Here is a 21,242-nt window from a genome sequence, read left to right as displayed (position 1 = left end):
GTAAGTAGAGGAAAAGTTAGAAGGAAGTTACCAAATTAGAAGTTCCTATATTAAGATCCTACAAAAGAAAACAAAAGAAATTATTTTCAAAAAATAGAAATTCTAAAGTCAGAAAGTTCTTTTAAAAAAGTAAATTAGTTTCTAAAAAGGAAAAATTCCTATAAAGGAAAATAGAAAGTTTCTAAAAACAAATTAGGAAAGTTCTAAACCTAAATTAGAAAGTAAGTTTCTAAAAATAAAAGAGATCATAAAATTGAAAGTTTTTACAAATAGAAAATAAAACCTTAATCCTAAAAATAGAAAAATAGAAAAATTAGAAAGAGATTACCAAATTAGAAAGTCTATGTCAAAATCCTACAAAATAAGAAAGTTAGGTTAGTTTCTAGAAATCAAATAGAAAAACATAAACCTAGAATAAAAAACTAGAAAAACCCTAATCTTAACCTAATTCTAAAACTAGTTAATCCTAGAAAAACGTAATCGTCAGTCCCCAATAACGACGCCAAAAACTTGTTCACCACCTCAAGTATAGGGTTGCGGTGTAGTAATAATCTCGGTAAGACCGAGGTCGAATCCACAGGGGCTGAACCTTGTACGTATTCTTAAAGTGACTAGAAGAAGATATACTCTAAATCAGAAAATTTTAAGAGAGTAATGGTGAACTACTTTAACTAAAACTTGTAAAATTCAAAGGTGGGAAGGGTTTCCAAGGATCCACTTATAGAGATCAAGGATATCTACGCTTGATTCATAAACACAACTGGATTTAGAGTCCCATCTTCATCCAGTTGGAGGATATAACATTAAAAATCAAATCTGAACTTCCTTTGATCTAGTTTTCAAGAGATGAGAGGTATGAGAATTAGACTTGATTCCATCAAAAAACCATGCCCATGAGATAAAATAAACAACAGAATTTAACCAGTCCATATCCAATCTGAAAGATTTATGAACATTAGAAAGGGTTCCATCATCCAACCATGTCCACGAGATAATGGTGAACAATAGGGATTCCTAATTTTATAATCATCATAATGTAAAGAACATGCTCAGAGCTATAGCAGATCCATTGTAATTTAAGTCACAATAAATCATTAAAAACTAAAAACATTCCTTATAATCAAACTATAATCAAAGAGAAGTCATTAAACATGAATCAAAGCCATAGAAACCACCCCATCACGCTACAAGCTTCACCTCTTAGCCCTAGCTAAGAGGTTTAGCTCATCATAGACACAATGAAACTAAAATTTCATAAAGGAAAGATATGAACAAAACAATAAAAGCAAAGAGGAAGGAAGGAAGATGATGGTCGGCCACTTCTCTCTCTCTCTCTCTCTCTCTCTCTCTCTCTCTCTCTCTCTCTCTCTCTTCTTGGCTTCGCATGTCCCCAGATGGCTTTAAGCTCTCTCCTTCCCGTCCTTTTATAACGGCCAACCGAGTAGCAAGGTCGGTCACCGACCTTATTTACGCAATCTACTTCACAAAAGAATCGGACTGTCGTTCTTACGCAAGAAAAATGCCTAAGCAGTTGCATTTGATTAGATTTTGGGAGGGCCGATCATCCCAACTTCTGATTTGGCTCCATGGTTGGGGTCGTGACCACCTCTGCATCTTCTGAACGGTTCGGATCACTGATCCGATTATGTCCATGATCGCACAACGACCGACAGTGGCTGGTTTTCTCGAACGCAGGGCTTGCAGAATTTATCACGCGATGATGATCGGTGGGCCCCTGATCAACGTCGGTGAGGAACTCCACTCCGTCCATTGAATTCCTCTCAAAAATTTTGGTCAAGAATGGACAGTTTCAGATTGGTTTCAGTGTGGTCCACGGATTTTCTATTCAGTCGTTCATCCTGCATTTGAACGGATAAGAACTCATCCTTGCTGTTTCTTTGAATTTTGTCACCTAAGCCTTAGTAAGATGGACGATGGGGTTCAAATGGACATTCTGGATCGGACCGTCGAATCACGATGGTGGCCACAAGGACCCAACCGCAATCCTCTGTTCGCGTTTTGCTTTGCGTAGTAGGAAGAAGAGAAGTTTTAAAAAAAAAAATTCTTCGGTCAACGGTCTATTAACCAGTTCGGCTAGTCAGGTGCACAGCGAGATTACATGCACTGTGTGCGCACGCACCCAAAGGTGGGGCCCATCATGATGTTCATGAGAAATCTACTCCAACCACCTGCTTCCTCATCTACTTTAAGGGGTTGAGACCAAAATTAGAGCATATCCAAAGATCAGGTGGGCCCCAGATCAGTGTTTTATGGATTGATCTATCCGTTGGGCCACTTCCACAAGGATCCAATGGCTAAAATTCGATGTGTTTAGTTATTTTGTGATACTCATGCCAGATAAAGTTTCGAACTAAACGGATGGTGGGAACCCTATGATCTTACATTCAGGACGCTTTTAAGGCCTTTTTAACTTCAAACGCTGAGTTTTCTCGGATCTTTGGCATGTGAATTCTTCGATCTCAGTCCCCTAAGATCCGTCTCCTGCTTTAGTGATTCTTGACATCAATTCACCTTGCAACACAAACGCGATTAAAATAGGACGTTAAACATAATCATGTTCATAAAACCAAGCAATAATTGGGGTCTAATAGGCAATATTTGACCCTCAACACAAATAAAACACTTCCAACATATATTACGTTACCTTGGTGCGTTTTCTTGCTCAAGGGTGCACATTATCTATGAAAATGAGATGTAGCATCCAAAACACTGGAAGCATCCTGTAAGCGTTAAGGAAGGTCTTGGACTCCCAACTCTTATGCTTCCCACATATGAAAGCGATCCTAGTGTCCTTGTGCCTTTCCCTTTTCTTATCCTTCTCCGGAACAATTACATTCTCATGTGGTACCCCCATAACTTTTGAAATGACTTTCACATCAAAGTGGTACACAAGCCCACCACGCACTATGTTGAAGCGCAAGGGTTCTTATTTTGCATTCCTAATGGTGGCATAGAATATGCACACCAAATCTTCATCCGCTTCCTCATTGGGCACTAAGATGGGGTCCCATCTGAGTACATATAGCTAGTCGAGCGCTACGTTGTCAGTGATAATTAATTCATTGTCTATATGGCGTTCAAAGCAAATGGGGTGGTGGCCAAACTTTTCTTGGTTTGCAGCACATGGTGGGGCGGCTTGTTTACCCACCGGCAATGCGTGGGATGGCAATGGACTGCCACAATCGTGACCCACATTTTTCTTAAACTGAACCGCAGTGGGATCGAAAGAGGAAGCACCCATGTCTTCCTTTTGCTTTGTGCAATGTTCACGGAGTGGGCTCTCATCTGCTTCGGCACTCCTTTTCTTCATCATTAGCACCGAAATCAAAGGAACCACGAACTAAGATGAAAGAGAAGAGAGAAGAGCCATCTTTGCCAACCCAGGAACTTTGATTCTGAAAGGGGATGAAGGAATCGATGCAAAAATGAGTTTTGGGAGGTTTAACCAGCTTGGGAGGCTAGGGTTTCCGTTGGAGGGCAGAGAGATATGTGTTTAGATGTGAAGGGAGTGGGGCGAATGAAGCCCCACTCGTCTTTTATACAACCCACACGCACACATAAACCGCACTTGAGGGTCAACCCATGGTCTTTAGACAATTGGGGGTCAACCCTCGATTTTGAGGATCGACCCTCAAACTCTGGACTTATTTTGGTCCAACTAGCAAGGGACGGTCGACCCTCAATTTGAGGGTTAACCCTCACCCCTCTTTTTGCGCTATACTCTAAATTTTCTTCCCTTTTCGATATTTTCCAAAGGCTTAAGGCCAATGCCTTCCTTCTCACGCTTTAACGCACCACCTAAAAGGATCCTCGTGCTCTTACAAACGATGTACAACCTTATAGACCTGATTACATTTACCAACATGACTTCTATCACTCAAATTGCTATGTCGAGATTCCAGTATACAAGTTTCTGGGTTTGATCCTATGGTACTAGTTTCTAGGTTTCAAGTTCCACGACATATCACACGGGCAATTGGATCCTAGGTTTAAGTGTCTGATTTTTCAAATTCCTAACTGTGTCAGAGTATTCATTATGGTAGGTCCCCAGCCCATAGTCTTCTTTAACTCTAAACTCATCCTCTAATATCTACTTGTGACGTGCCAAATTTCAGGGGTTAAGCACGTACTTGATCCCTAATATTCCGAGTGTTACTTATGCTTTGCGAAATTATGATCTTTCGATATGTTTTAACATGATATCCAAACTAGCATAGAACTAAGCTAGACAGTGTAATATACTCTAAAATAAATTCATCGGAAGTAATTAAATCAATTAAAAATATATAATATACATCTATCTAAAGTATGGGTCCATAGATAGGGCCCAATATATAGTCCCAAAAGTAAGTAAAATGTGTCGAAGTAAAGTCCATCTAACACTAAAACATCCGATACTCCTAGCAGAGCAACGCACTGGCTAAATTGGTCCATCCGACAACTGAAAGTACAAGAACTCCTCTGGGTCCATGTATGCATCCAATGGGTCAGCCTTGATAACACCTACATCCACAACATCGTCTGTTTGGTGTTTTAAAGCATCGTTCCAAAGTGGGAGTGAGTGATCAACTTAGTGGTTCCATTAGTTTTAAGTTACACACATTATCAACCTTATCAATATAAGTAATAATAAAGAATATAAACACTCATTTTCTAAGTACTCTTGTTAATATACATAAATGGGATAATGAAATGATGCATGCTCTTACAATCCAACGTTCCCCCTCAAGCGACTTCAATGCCTATTTTGTGAATGCCAACACTCCCTCATCATATGACTACAACGCCAAATCTCCACAACATAAGGTAATGCAATGAGGTAGATATGTATGTTTAGTTGAGTATTTATTAAGTCCTATTCGTCTAACCATTCATTGCCTATGTCCCTTGAACTGTTTGGGTTCGTCACTCCCAATTGAACACATACGATAGACAAATTTTGAATAATAGCATTGCCACAGTCACTATGAGAAGGCTCGTCACCCCAGCTTAAGCCAATATCATAAACACGATATCCCATACCGTCATATTCGATCCATGAGTCTTGTGGATCGAATCACTAATGGTTATCAGTGGACTCATTCAATGGGCATAGGGTATCTTAGATTCAATTAGTCATGGTCATACATGGTTAATCAAACAAGTCTAGGGTAGCCTCCCTAAATCGGGCTAACCCTGTATTTGGCATTTGCCAACTAACCCAAACTCTTAAGTAGTTCTAAATATCGATCAAGACTAACTATCCATCAAGCAATACAATGAAATATAGCATGAATCCTAAATCTAGTAATTCACGTTCATTCGGGCATTTCATCAAACATGTAAGCATCAATAAGTCGGAATTAGCACTATATGTGATTAAAACCGAAACGTACGCAAGTTAGCATGTATCAACTTGTTCGCAACTAAGAATCAGTAATCGAAACTCTCAAGATTTAATAAATGACAACCTATGATAATGGTTTGCACATTTGCGACAATTCATCCAATTTAATGCTCCTATGGTTAAGGTTTCAGGGAAAGTCATCGAGGCCTAAAAATCACAAAGGGCTTATGAAGATTTTGGGAAATCATTCTACTTGCTCTAAGGTTTGGGAGTAAGAGTTAGATCTCACCTTATCATTACCGGGAGACTCATATGAGGGTTTCGATTGCGGCACAGACGACAATCGAAGGAGGGAAGAATAATCTCTTCCGATCTATCCTTCTCTCACACCAATTTCTCTTCTTCTTTCTCCTCTTTCTCTCTTAATTTTAAGGCTTGGGCACCAAAATTTGGGTAAGAGGAATGAATGACCCCAATAGTTATTTGTTCATCATACTAACCCTAAGGGAGGTTGTTTCACACCAATAGGGCCCCATAGGAGGTATACGGGGCAATATACACTATGGAGTAGGTGTCCTACTAAGTGATCTATGTTTTGACACAAACATTTGATTATCAGGTGTGCTAATCAATTGGGAGGGCCTTAACTAAGATCGACGATCACTGAGCGTCGATCGAGTTCTTAACTATACATAAACGGGCAGGGTAATAACCTCTATTAGTGCCACAAATTTAGTCATCATCCAACGTTCCGGAATCTACAACTTTACGAAAGAATGAAGGGTGCTGATTTCACATAAATTCTAGGTTATCCCCCAAGTCATTTGCACATCCCATGCACCCAGCTTACGGGCCTATGTTGAGCATTTTTTAGGCACTATCTCGACTCAATATCTGTGAGGGACATCAAGCTCGGCAAGATGGACATTATTCTATAGTTTTGATTCTAGCGGATCACTAACACACAATCTATATCTAATTCGGCTAATCGGGAAATTTTTGGGATAAGTTATCCCCCAGGATTTTTCTATTGGGACTGCCTAAGTTTACAATGCTACTCATTCGCGCTTAGCGAAAACAGTGTTAGGCTTAAATTATCCTAAGTTTACCAAATTTATCTTGATTAGGGTATTTAGTTAGGCTAGTACGGCTTCATAATGGTCTCGCTCACGGACATAAAAGTGTCTCCACTTAAAATTTTACAGGACATTACACTAAAATAGATTTAAACTTAAATTAATTCAATTATCACATTAAGCATGAAAGTATTAATTGTGGAAAATTCAAAGCATCTATCGTGCCCGTAGTCTATGATGGATCAATTGATTTTACAGATTAATTCATTATAAAAGAAATAAGCAATCAATTTTAACTTTCTTAAGCATTGAAAGTTCTTGGAGATAATAAATCAAAGTATACTAAAACTAAAACTTTATTTAAATCAATATTAATGAATTGTTTAACATTTAAACTTAATAACTTGAATCAAAGTAAATTAAAACATTAGAATGAATTATAAGCTTCACATCTTATTACAAACTAAAAAATTTATTTAACCATTAATATAATTAAACTAAATTCAAATAAAAATATAGGAATAGAAGTAGAACCGAAGAAAAAAAGAAAAAAGAGAGAAGAAGAAAGATGGGACTTGGTAAAAATTCTGCATCTCGGCTGTAACCATCCGAACAATTGGGATTGGATGGATACTGATTGAAATGAGGGTCGTGCAGTTGATGAAATTTTCGGTATGGTCGCACTTATGTGGTCCGCCGCACACGGCATGACTCAATTATTTCTTGCTGAGCAGAATGCCGTTGCCAAACGCGCCATTCGCGGCCACGAATCTACATGAACTTTTGACACACATTTCGAAGATCCGGGCAGGTTATCATGCTTGTCACATGTGGAATATCCTCCGTTAAAAGATGGGCTGGTCTACTCATCTAGTTGGCTACACATAGTGAAAACATATAATAAGAAAAATGATAACCAATGGTCCGTATTTAATGTGTTGTGTGGGCCAACCAATGAGAAGGTCGGCTTAATTATAAACGTAGATAAATTCACCGTTGGGAATGTCTGATGAACCGTCTGGATATCTTACACGTGTGAGATATATGCAGCCGTGTGGTCCTCCTGTGATGTGCGTTAATTTGTGCGCCTGCGAATACGAATAGCATTCGCTGCGAAAAAGGTAATCGTATTAGGTGCGACCCCGGCCTCACCCAAGACAGTGCGTACCTTAACGTCGGGCCCACCTTGATTTGCGTATTCTACATCCACGCCGTCCATACATTTTTCAGATTGATTTAGGTCATGATCCAAACAACGAAGCCGATCCAAATCTCACGTGGACCATGCTATATAAGAAATAGTGGCTAATTGAATTTCCCACCATTAAAACCTTCCTAGGGGCCCACTGTAACGTTTATTTTCCATCCAACCTGTTGATTAGATCATATAAACATGGATGAATGGGAAAACAAACATCAGATCGATCCAATACTTTTGTTTTCCATTATAAGTTGTTAACCGTCAATCACAACTCCTTCCCGTGGTGCCTGAGATTTGGACCCTCTTCGTTTTAGGGTTCACACCCTAAAATGATCTGCAAAAAAGGATGGACAGCGTGGATATATAATACATGCATCAAGGTAGGGCCCACTGTAAGTGCCGCACCTAATGTGCTCCCATAAATGAAAAAACGAACGCATATCACGAAAGCACCACACGGGTGCATATGTCGCACATCACGGAAACACCATTCGGGATTGCAATAGGCCGAGCCGCCCAGGTAGACGCGTCCATTTCCCGTTTCTCCGTGTGGTCCCTCCTCCTTTTTTGTGGCCAATGACGTGTTTACACGAGTCTTATAATTCATGACCTGTGACCGAGTCATCGTGACTGAGATGCGATTGCATTGACTTAGCTGTCCAACATCTCTGCTTGTATGACCCGCTTGTTGAAAAGTCGTCCAACCATTTTACCGCGTGGGTCCAACCTAATACACGGTTCAGGTAGCCAGATAAACGTATGCGGGCGTATAAGGAATCTTTTATGCTTGGATATCTTTCCATGTACCATATTCAGGACTTTTAGCATAAAAATTAAGGCATTTACACTTGATACTAAATATTAATAACAATAATAATGGTTTGAAAAGTAAGCCATTTATCAATAATAATAACAATAATAATGGTTAGAAATAATATTTTAAGCCATCCATTTACATTGTACGTTATAGCTCACATTAATGGTGAAATTGCCTAATTTTTTTTAGGTTTAGACTTAATAGCTTGGCTACCTGTTATAAATAATAATTGAATTATTTTGGAGTATCATTAATGTGCTACCATGTGCACAATAGGCATGTGCACAGTGACATTTATGTTTACTTGTGCAACTCTCCAAGACGCGCGCGCGCGCGCGCACACACACACACACACACACACACACACATATATATATATATATATATATATATATATATATATTACTTGTATAAAAAGGCTTTCCATGCAATTTACTTTCAAATTCTCTCTTAAAATGAGATTTCTTTTATGGGCCCACTTACTCTCATTTTATTTTATTTACATGCATTTACTCTTATCTAAACGCCACATCATTTATCTCCATTTACATCTGATTCTCATATTTATCCATTTACTTTCATCCAAATGACCCCTAAGCTTAAAGTTTTGCATGGTGGATGTCTTTATGTGCACTCTTTTACTTCTTGTAGACGTTTCATGTATTTATCTAAGAAAGAAAAATCGTATTTCAACAATTTTACAAGCAACAAAAATTATATTGGTATATGTCAAAATTGTAATGATTATCTAATAATGAATTTTTATGAATTCTATAGCGAACGATGAGAAGTAGAAAGAAAAAAAATGCAACCAGAGATATTCTTGAGGTATGTTATGACATCGTTAACTTTAACGTAATCTTTGCATCCTATTAATGTTTAAATCAGTTTCCAAGAGGGTTATGATAATTTTGCATTCAAAATACAATAAGCCTTGTCTTTTTAACTAGGTAAATGTAAGTTTTGGCATACAAAACTGTAAAACCTTGTGCGCCCCCATACATACTTCTACAGCATACCCCCTAAGTTTGTTATTTTTACAGTTTAATTAGTCACTTTTTAACTATTTACAATTTATCTTAAGAAATTTCTTCAATTTGCAACATTCCAAACACTATCTAAAACAGGGGAATAGTGGAGAGGATGATGGAAAGATGAGACTGCCAGGTTGTTGTGCTTTGGAACGATTTAAAGATGTATTTTTATAGACTAATTAACAAAAGATGCTTTGAGTCCCTTTCCATGAAAAAATCATGACCATCCATGATGTCTTTTAATAAATGACATGCTTCCACCACCATTGTTGAATTCAAAATTAATAATAAAATAAAAACACACCCACCATAACTATTTACCATGATTTACCAAAAATGACAATTAAGAGACATGTCTTTTAATTAATTTTTTTTTTTCGTTTTTATTTTATTTAGAAAAAACCCAACATATGGCTATGTATTGATATCTAATTTGGATGGGAAATGGAAATCTCTTTTTTGAGGCAATGCTTGGCAGATGGAAATCTCATTTGCAGGCAATGCTCACCTTATACTTTTCATTTAGAATATTGGTTATAGAAAAGTTTAATGATTGCTTAGTATAATGAGAAGAGACCTTATTAGGAAAGTATTCGTTTTCAATTAAAAAAATAAAAAATAAAAAATTCTGGTCCAAACACCCATGTTAAAGTTCAAATTCATTGCGAGAAATCAGATGGATAAGTTCGTCTGAAGTCTTGACTTTTCATACATGCTCCATTGAATGGACATGAATGCCACTAGTATGGTAGGTGACACACTGGCTACTTTTCAAAGCCTTCCTGTAGTAGGAAGCTGTGGGAGGAACACATAGATAGTGGTCACAAATCCACTCCATCCAGCAGTTTTCAAGACGTACGACTCTAAAAGTCAGCAAATGCAAAACCATGTGAGCCACACCACAAGAAACAGCGTGGATCGAACATCCACCATTGGAAACTTTGTGGGGCTCATAGAAGTATCACGATGATATTTGTGCCTACAATTTATCTGGGTAGTGATAAACCTACCAACGGTTTGGATTTAAACATCGTGGTCGGCTACAGGAAGGTTTCAACGGTAGATATTTCCGTCCCAACGGTTTCGTTTGGTGTGGCACACATGAATATTGGATCTACCTGATTTTTAATTGCATGTCTCATTGTGGTATTGCAAACCGATGGAGAGTGGATTTGTGACGGCCATCTCTGTGGGCCCGGACAGTTTCTGACTAAAGGAACTTCCTGTACCCAGGCACAGCCAATCCGTCGCCCTTTTCAAATCGTTTACTAGCCCAACATCTCTTTAAGTAACCTTCTTCATCCGTAAAAAAGCATCTGATCTTCCCATTAGTCAGCTATACTTTCCAACAACCAGATGATGCCTTCTCTCTTTTCAAAACCCTTTGAATTTCTCCTCCTTTCATCCCTCCTCTTCATCTTCCATCTCCCAACAAACACTGCAGATCCTCTCTGGACCTATTGTCCAAGCACAGTTAATTACACTGCTAATAGCACGTTTGGAACTAACCTCAACATCTCCCTCTCTTCTCTATCCTCTAATGCTTCACGCACCGGCTTCTCTAACCTCACGCTCGGCGAAAACCCAAACCGAATCTATGGACTTGCACAATGCAGAGGTGACACTACACCCCAATCATGCGGTGATTGCCTCAACACTGCAAGGCAAGAAATCGTCGATAGTTGCCCTAATAGGACTGCAATTACATGGTATGATAATTGTCTCTTGCGCTACTCCAATCAACCGATCTTGTCATCGTCTACTAACAGCCCAATGGTTTACTTGGTGAATACGCAAAATATATCAAACCCAGATCAGTTTAATCGGCTTTTGGGAGGTCTGATGAATGGTCTTGTTTCGAGGGGGGCTTCTGACCCAGATAGGTATGCTACAGGTTCAACGAATTTCTCGAATTTCCAAACGATATATGGGCTTGTGCAATGCACAAAAGATCTGTCAAGGAGTGATTGCAATGCGTGCTTACAAGATGCAGTCGGTCGAATTCCGGCATGTTGTAATGGAAGACAAGGTGGGAGAGTTCTTGGGCCGAGTTGCACTATGAGGTTTGAGATATACAAGTTCTATGACGACTTAGCCATAGCACCTGCTCCTCCTCCTACTACTACTACTCTCACTCCACCTCTGGTTCCTCCATCACCTAACACAACTACCACGGGTAAGATTTCTGGTCTTCTTCTCTTGAATTTTTTTTTTTTAAAAAAATTTTCGCCTTTCTGATTAATCACAGCTACTTGTTGAATGGTTTTTTTAGATGGAGAGATTATATGATTCTCCTCCCTTCTGATTTTAGGTTTGTATAGGTGGGGTCCATTTTTTAGTGATCAAAACCATCGGTTCTTTTGTCTCCACCGTAGATGGGCTGCAAATGAAAAATCACCTCCACGATATGGTCTGAACATTTCAATTTGTGGTATGTAAATAGACGGTTCACAAGAGAAACCCAGATAAAAGATAAAAATCGGTGGTTAGGATCTTCTAATCTGGGAGATTTTTCAGAATGGCCCACTAATCGTGGATTGAATCAGATGGACGGTCTTGATGATTAAGCTATGGCTCTCACTTGTACAAACAGAAAATCCGAGTGTTCTGTCCATATCCTTATGGAGAAACTGTCATGGATTGAATTGTGATGTGCCGCACTGCAAAGCACATCCCCACTTCTAGATTTTTTTTTTGAAAAATTTTTGAGTGCGTTGCGTTCACCTATTTGGAGTGGACAAATAATCATGCCAAATCGTCCATCTTTTAGGTTTTATAGTCCGTGGGCCTTAATCTAATTTCCACATCGAAAAGATGATATTCATTATTGATTTATGTAGTTGAATGTTTACTATTGATTTTTTTTATTTATTATTTTTCGTCACTCCAAATATAACAAACACATATTCAGTGGTAAATTTCACCTGCTTGGCTTGAATTTTGGCGACTATCCATGTTCGCATATAAGAGATGGATGGCTATGATCATTCAATAATTCCCGGAAGTACTTTTGGACTCTGCACCACAGGAAATGCGCCTGGTTGCCGTCGACCCTGACCTAGGGGGATGAGGTTTGCTAGCAACCTCCTAAAGTCACGCCCAATCTGTTTGGCTCCTCTGCCCCACCACGCGATAATCTGGGTCGTTCATAGTTTCATATAGAACCTATTACAGTACACGGTCAACATTTAAATATTCTTTGTTTGTGATGTTGGAGGCCACGCGGATACATTCATATCTCGCATGGTTCGATCAAAAGAAGGTCAACCGTAATTTGGCCATAACTTTTGATCAGAGTTACGTTACCTTATCAATCTTTACTTTAACGGGTCATCCGGGGTTAACAGGACCACAAAGTGGGTCGCGTCTATCCAATTCGTCAGAGATGTGGGCTTTCAGTCCAAAAATAAAAAATTAGAAAAAAAATTACTATTTTTAGTAATTCTTTATATATATATAAACATTTTCTTATTTTTAAAGTTTAAAATTTTATTCTTTTTTAGAAATAAACTTGTAATCACGTTAAGACTTTTCTAGCAAAAGTTTATTTAAAATTTTTATCTGTAGAAATTAAGCTTTATAGAAGTTTTACTAGAATGGTTATTTTTATTAGAGTAAGAATTTTACTTTTTTAATATATATTTACGAATTTAAGTTTATTTTTTCTTTATTAACAATGTAATTGAGACACATACAAATTAGATAATTATTGATTAATAAAATTTTATTTTATTATTATTATTATTTGCCTGTGGATTCAAAAAAATACCCATGTGGATTCAAGGTCTTATTCACTTAAGGAAGATGGTGATGATTTTTCTCTTTATACCTTCTGATTCAATATGGCCACCGTTCATGTGAATGTTTAGCTAGAAAATGTTTTGTGGGTCATCACTGCTTCTAAGTTACTTTGTTTGGATGATGAAATCTTTCATTATTGATATTTTTCCACATGAACCATATATAGTCGCAGCTTTCGACCAGTTTACTAGGTCCAGAGTTAAGTCGTGGCTAAGCCTGGTCAAGCTGAGTCATGGGGTGACTCAGCTTAGCGGTCCAACTCAAGTGTGTTTTCATTGCTGACTTGTGGCGTTGAGCTGGATCAAACTTAATCAAGCCCAAGTCAACTCAGGCAAGTGGCATCTGACTCAGCAAATCATCATACCTTGATTGGAAAGGATCCATAACTACAAATCATAATATTGGAGGATCCTCCCTGTATGATGAAAAGATTTGCCTGTTGAATGTCAAACCGCACTCTCCTTTATACCTCTACATGATATTCTTTTGACAGAACTTTTCTAGGCGTTCGCAGGTATACAAGGTAGATTATGTACACGCCACTGCACGTGCCGACTTGGCACACAACCATGATGTTCCAACAGAGGGTCCCACTATGTTGGTGCCCTGGCTCAAGAGTTATGTTGATTTACTGACCAGCTGGGCAATAGTTGCAAAATAAACGAACAGCTAAATAAAAACTGGCTGAAGTTATTCAAGCCGCACAATTATTTCTAACATGACCCATATGATGAGTTCACTGGCCTTATTACTGGCTCAGAATATATTCAAGGCTAGAGTACTTAATGGATAACTTGGGTGCAAGCTATATGCTGTGTGTTTTTAAAATGGATAGTGCATTGATATGTTTTATTAAAATATTGGACTAAGATTGTAGAACTGTAAAGTAGCTTTTTTAACTTTGTTTTTCCTAAAGAATATAGCATATTCTTTTTCAGTGCATATAGTTGGTGTTGGAGGCACGGGAATTTCTAGTGCCATCGCTTCTCATTGGCTAGATAATTTTGGATGACTCCAGCTCATAAGATAAGATGCATTTCTCTCTCTCAAATAGATTACGTGCTACATAACACAAATTTGTCCCACCATGATTTTTGTGTTATATCCCCCATCAAATTTTCTAGATAATTCTAAAGCATGAGCCTAAAAATAAGGTATGGTCCACTTTAGCTTTGTTATACTTTCTTTCTGTCTCATATTTTATAACGATCTGAAAAAATAGATAGACAGTGTACATTTAAGAAATACATTATCATGGGGCCCATGTAAATTTCACATGTTAAGAAATTTACTTGCTGTGGTGTAGCACATTCCGTGGGGAGAAGAAAACCAGAGCAGGGTTGACATGTAGAACTTTTGCGGGCTTCATCATGATGCATATATCAGATCCACATTGTCCATCTATTTTCATACCATTTTAGGGCATGAGACAAAAAATGAAGCATATCAAAGGCTCAAGCACGCCACACTACAAGAAATACAAGAAACTATGGGAATTGAATGCCTATCATTGAAAACTTCTTCCGGTGACAAAAGGTTTTGATGAAGATGGTATTTGTGTTTTCCTTAATCCAGGTCTGTGTGACCTGGTGAAAAGGTTAGATGGCAAATAAACCATACAGTGGACTCTTGGAAATGTTTCAACAGTAGTCATTCAATCTTCACTACTTTCTGTGGTGTAGTCCACTTGAGATTTGGATGTGCTTCATTTTTGGGCTCATGCTCTAGAATGATATAAAAACATTTGATGATGGTATGGATTTAACACATGAATCATGGTGAAGCTAGAGAAGTTTCACACATTAAAAATTGGGTTGTGTGGTACGCAGTCTATTCAGATAGGGAAAATCTGCATGCTCTGTAACATGGTGTTAATGGGCGACAAGGAGGACCAAGGAGAAGGGACATCACTGACTTTTCCTGTGCCTTCAACATAGGCAATCCAATCCGCACTCAAGTTCTTTTTTGTTGCTTTATAGAAAAGGATGGAATAGAGAGATTGGTTAGGCGGAGAGCATGCATTTGAGGCGCACTTTGCACTTCATGAGTAGCTTTAAATCTTTTTAGAGATAGGTTCAAGGGTTCTTAAATGATCCACTTGGGTCTATAAAAAGTTGCCCTGGGTCAATGAGGAATCATGACAACCTATTTTATTAAAGCCCCCTCTGTTTCCTTTAAAACCCTTCTTTCTTTCTCTTAAATCAGCACCCCCTCCCCTCTCCTCCAGAAATGGTGCTATTTGAAAATTTTGTATTTTTTACAAACTTAGCTTTTGGATAAGCATGCATGGATAAATAAGTGTGCCATGTGTACTTCTACAGCTTTAGTTTTCTGTCCAAGTCTAGGTAAATAAGTGTGCCATGTGTATACATTGGTTGGGATGCAGATTCCGTACTGGCATTGCCAGAAGTGAGGTCGCTACTCGATGGTGCTTTATGGGCCCCACCATGATGTATGTGTTCTATTCATACTGTCCAATATCCAATTTCCAACTCATTTTAGGGCATGAACCCAAAAACGAGGCGGATCCAAATCTTAGGTGGACCACGCCATAGGAAAATGGTGGGCGATTAAATGCCCACAATTAATCTTGGAGGTGGATTTTCTATTAACTCTTTTACAAACATATCTAAATATATGTGGAGGGGAAATATTGATTTAAAATGACAATATCGCATGATTTGATCAATGCGTTTCTTTTCAAATGTTCTTTTGCGAGAATACATGTGGTGGCGTGTGGATGGTATCCCTAGCACATGTATGTTGTTTTGGCAACCCTAACCCATTTTTAAAGAACACTAACAGTAATGGTGTGCCCTGCCCAATTTTATTTAACAAAAGCGCTAAATATCTAAGCAGTGCCCACTCCATGGGCCTATACTACAAGCCTCAGGCCAGTTATATTTGGCTCTGACCCATGTGACCTGCTTTCCAGCCTTAAAACCTCTGTATTTCTTGTTTTTGCAGGAAGAAAGCGAAACTCATCTCGAACTATCATAATCATCATCGTTCCTATAGTTGTTGCAGTCGTGCTCATCTCTGTCATCGCAGCTTGTTTCCTATGGAGGAAAAAGAAGAAATCAGTGATCGGTAAAGGTTAACCTTTGCACGTTTGCACTGGTGCAAACAGTCTCATTCTTTTTAAAATTTGCAGTTAACACTACCTACCTTAAAGTCTTGCAAACACGCACAAATGATTGAAAACGGCACTGTTTGTGTAGATCATAGGATTGAAAGAAATGAATCATTACCATTTGATGAGGAGTCACTGCTATTTGATTTGGGCGCAATAAGAGCCGCAACTGACGACTTCTCTGAAGACAATAAGCTTGGAGAAGGCGGATTTGGTGCTGTTTATAAGGTATCACTATTTCAACTATAAGTTATATTATCGATAAGATCACCTGATTAATGGTACTCCAAGCCCAGCTTGGCAATACCAACCGATGACACCCATAGTAATAAAAAAAAAAAAAAATAGGTATCGACTATATATTGTCGATATACTGTAAATTATCACCAATTTATCAATATTGCCAATGAATCACAATACTTTCAACTACAAAAATTCTAGAGGTCATTTGTATCGCCTTGTATTGCAATATATGGAATATATGGAAGATGTTATTGATAAGATCCGAAATTAAAATGGCTATGCATTGATATCATTAAGAATCTATTTATTAAAAATTTTCTTTTTCAAATTTTTTTCATGGGTGCATGGTTATATAATAAAATGCATGCATTTATGTGTGTATATGTATGCATGGATGGATGGATAGACCATGCATGTAAGTATATATATATATGTGTGTGTGTGTGTGTGTGTGTGTGTGTGTGTGTGTGTGTGTTATTGTACGTATACATGCATGCATGGATAATTGGATGGATGGATGGATAAATAAATCATGTATATTTGTTTGTATGTATGTATGTGCATGCATAAATATATGATTGGATGGATGGATGGATCTATCATTTTCCCATGTTTCCCAATATTTTCTTGAGTTGGCAATATTAGATCTTTTTTGCTAGTATTTGATTTCTAAATATGTAAATATGTGTATTTTAATATTTGTTGAAGTATCATTGGCAATTTTCACAATTTCCTTCATATATTCCAATATTTCCCTTGTGTCAGAGTTACATGCTTTTAGGTCTCTATTAAAGGAAAAATTATTATGTATGAGACTCTTTTATAATTATTTAATTCATAAATATTCAACTACTTTTATTTTACCATCTTCTAAGGTTTTTCAATTTTCCAATGTTTTCCCAGTGTTTTTCTCTGTCGATGATATATTTTTGGGTATTATTGATATCGATATATGTTTTCATATCCTCAGCCGGGGATTACATGTAACAATACTCGTATTATGATTATTGCAAGATATCAGAAAGCCATCATGTGTTTATTCATTGTATCCATCAACCAAGCCATTGTAAATCAATCGAAACTATCTAAAATTTGGACCGCTATGTAGATGGGGGCACTTCAAATGCCGCAATGATTAGGCTGAAATTGTGCATCCCCGGTGTGAGGAAGTGTCCAATTAACCCAAAGATTGATGTGCATCATTCGGAATATGGCCCAAATATAAATGGGTCTGTGCATTCTGGAATCATATTGATCAGTAATGATCTTGACAATCCTGCTATCGTTGCAGGGTAAGCTTTCAGATGGACAAGAAATAGCCGTGAAGAGGCTCTCTCGGGACTCTGGACAAGGTTCAGAAGAATTCAAGAATGAGGTTGCATTAATTGCAAAACTTCAACACAGGAATCTTGTTAGGCTCTTAGGTTGCTGCGTCCAAGGAGAAGAGAAGCTTCTCATCTACGAATATGTGCCCAACGCCAGCCTCGACAAGTTTCTGTTTGGTTTGGACCCTTCTCCATACATATAATCTGTTTTATCCATGCTTTTGCAAAATTATTAACTCATCCTATATAAGAATTTTCCTTACAATTAAACCATATGAAATGATTTTTTTATTTACTCTGGTGAATTATTTGATGAACTCATGTGCATCTGTTGGCTGACTGTATAGATCCAAATAAAAAGGCATGTCTGAATTGGGAAAGGCGCTACAAAATCATCGGTGGGGTGGCTCGAGGCCTACTTTACCTTCACGAAGATTCCCGACTTCGGATTATACATCGAGATCTCAAAGCTAGCAATGTTTTATTAGATGCCGAGATGATTCCAAAAATCGCAGATTTTGGTATGGCTAAGATTGTTGGAGTAGACGAAACTCAGGGCAATACAAGTAATATTGCAGGGACATAGTAAGTCTTTAAACCTTAAAACTATTGCTCATTTTCTTCAGAGGTACCTATTGCAGAAGCAGACAGGATTTGGAATGTGGCCCAAATATTAGCTGAAGTAACTACCCGAATGAGGAATGGGAGGGTAAAAAAATAATTGAACGATGGGGATCGTCTGATCAGCCTGATTTTGGGTCATGTCCCATAAACTGTTGGGACCTCCGGTTCAGCATTCCTGGTCTTGTAAATGTTTTCTAATTTCTCCCTATCTATCTAATAACTAAAATCTAGCTTTAGTAAAATCAAACATTCTCTACTAATCTATCAAACATCTGTTGGTATTTGTGATTTTCCCTTGAAGTGGATACATGGCCCCAGAGTATGCCATGCACGGCCAATTCTCCGTCAAATCAGATGTATTCAGCTTTGGTGTTTTACTTCTGGAGATCGTGACCGGTCAGAAGAATAGTAACTTCTATGAGTCAGACCATGCCGAGGATCTTCTCAGCTACGTAAGTAGAATGTCTTGACGATTTTATCTCAACAATATGAAATGAAATTTGTAAAATTGCTGAAAGAATGCTGTGGCTAGAGGATTTTATTCGCTACGCACTGGTCGACATGGCACACGTGTGAGGTGAGTTAAATCCATTGGGTGGGTCGACCATGAACATGCATTTGCCCGAAAATCAGGTCCCACATGTGCGCACTGAATATACACTGCTGGTTATTAATTTTCTAACCATTAATTTCATAGTGATCGCACCTGATGAATGGCCTGGATCTTGCACTATGAGGAGAGTACAATTTGGATGGACAATTTAAATGAGTAGCTACAGCATTATTAATGTTATTAATCTAACACATCAATATTTCCATTTTAAAAACATGATTTTTGCAATGGTGCAATTTTTGTAGGCATGGAAGCATTGGAAAACTGGCACAGTTTTAAAGCTCATTGATCCAACTATAGGCGAATCTTACTCAAGCAGCGAAGTGATGCGGTGCATCCACATTGCATTGCTATGTGTTCAAGAAGACGTGATCGATAGGCCCACAATGTCATCGATTGTGCTCATGCTCAACAGCTTCACTGTCACTCTCGCAACACCATCACAGCCTGCATTCTTTATCGCTAGTAGAATGGCTCCGGACATGTCTATGACAGAGTCCCGTACCCAGACAGGTGAGGTGAATCAATCTCCCGTTATGGCATCGCCATGGTCCGTAAATGAGATGTCGATTACTGAATTAGATCCCCGTTAGAGTATCGGATTAAATGGTATTTGAAATCTTATGATATTTAAGTTAGATATGAATTAATGAGACTGTCTATGAAGTTGAAAATGATTAATTAGGACATTTTATGTAATATCTTTGTTTGTGTAAGTTCGCACTGTTCGCCAGGCATGCCTGGCATGGATTTGCCAGGGGCAAAGAAATCAAACCACCCTGCTCATCAGTTGGAAAAAAAAAAAAAACAGCCAACAGTCCAGATTCAATTTACAAGTGTTATTAGATTTTTCCACTTTGGGCCGACATTGATCAGCAGTTTGGATTGAACTTGGATTTGATGGGCTGCTAGAACTCGGTTGGAAGGGCAATGCAGATAGATCCTGCTAATTTTGGGGTTTTTATTTATTTATTTTAAACCATGGTTGAAACTACCATTGTGATATTCTTCACTCATCCATAACCTACCACTAACATGGCACATGGATTTCAGTGATTTTTAAGCCAAGTGATCTTCACTCTAGGGACATTTGTATTCATGATACTGATTTTCTCTACACGTGGCATACTAAGAGGAAAAGATAGCATAGTACCCCAAGTTATGGTGGCTTGCATCAGTTGGGACTCTTCATAATATTTGTCGTCGTTCCCTTCAATTATTATAGTTTTGGGATGCATACTTTATTATTTGATGAGGTTGTTTTATGGCCATGGAGCCTTGTTAGCAAATCCCACAACTGTAGAGGTCACACAGATTATAAAAGAGTTCGTGAAAGACTTCTAATTAAAATCTGGCAGAAACAGACTAAGCAACCATGGGTCTAGCAAGCACCTAGTTATATAGGATCTCTTGCGATATGGTCATGTCTCAATGAAGATGCACCACATCCACAAGTCAAAGGGAAGGGCTAACCTTGAAGAGAGTAATATCAATCCTTTCAACAAAGGAACCCACATCTGAACATGCCATGTTTTCATCGAGTCACATAAGGAGTTCTCACAAATTCTCATAGCCTCAGGTACAATGTGAAACCCTCTTTCCAATTCATCACCATCATCATCTCTATCTAAACCTTGTGAAAAGCGTCTCTAATGTAAACCAGGCAGGGGCTTTGTAGGGCCCACCCTAATTTATGGTTATATCCATGTTGTTCATTTATGTTTCCAGATCATTATAGTCTATAAACCCAAAAATGAGTCAGATCTTAAGCTCAAGTGAACCACACCACAGGAAGCAGAGCTGATAACGATGCTCATCATTGAAAACTTTGTACGGGGTGGGTTGTGATGTTTATCGGCCATCCTACCTGTTCATAAGGCGCTGTAGACTTGGATGAAAGGAAAACATAAGTATAAGCTTAGCTTTTTTCTTTTTCTTTTTTAACACATGCTGTAGTGGGATTTCACCACCTATGGGTGCTCGAACCCTTAATCAAGTGTTGAAACTCCTAAGAGTCTACAACTGGAG

General features: G+C 38.2%; 1 protein-coding gene across 4 annotated transcripts in view; it reads left to right on the top strand.

Annotated features, from left to right (window-relative positions):
* Positions 1-19,930, top strand: part of LOC131238154 (cysteine-rich receptor-like protein kinase 44) — a 93,819-nt gene extending 73,889 nt beyond the window's left edge. Inside the window, exons 1-7 of one of the 4 annotated variants that reach the window (XM_058236183.1) lie at positions 10,668-11,651; positions 16,244-16,372; positions 16,498-16,637; positions 17,944-18,154; positions 18,325-18,562; positions 18,903-19,053; positions 19,460-19,930. In XM_058236183.1, the coding sequence (XP_058092166.1) occupies positions 10,832-11,651; positions 16,244-16,372; positions 16,498-16,637; positions 17,944-18,154; positions 18,325-18,562; positions 18,903-19,053; positions 19,460-19,807 (2,037 nt within the window). In that variant the 5' untranslated portion in view covers positions 10,668-10,831 and the 3' untranslated portion in view covers positions 19,808-19,930. Of the gene's footprint in view, positions 1-10,667; positions 11,652-16,243; positions 16,373-16,497; positions 16,638-17,943; positions 18,155-18,324; positions 18,563-18,902; positions 19,054-19,459 lie in introns of those variants that run through there. The other 3 variants (XM_058236184.1, XM_058236182.1, XM_058236181.1) reach the window with 3 other exon arrangements.
* The last annotated feature ends 1,312 nt before the right edge of the window (positions 19,931-21,242 follow it).

The sequence above is a fragment of the Magnolia sinica genome, chromosome 1 (assembly GCF_029962835.1).
Source record: "Magnolia sinica isolate HGM2019 chromosome 1, MsV1, whole genome shotgun sequence".
In the NCBI taxonomy this organism is placed as follows: Eukaryota; Viridiplantae; Streptophyta; class Magnoliopsida; order Magnoliales; family Magnoliaceae; genus Magnolia; species Magnolia sinica.
Note: the sequence above shows the minus strand (reverse complement) of the source record. Positions and strands in the feature narration are given on the sequence as shown.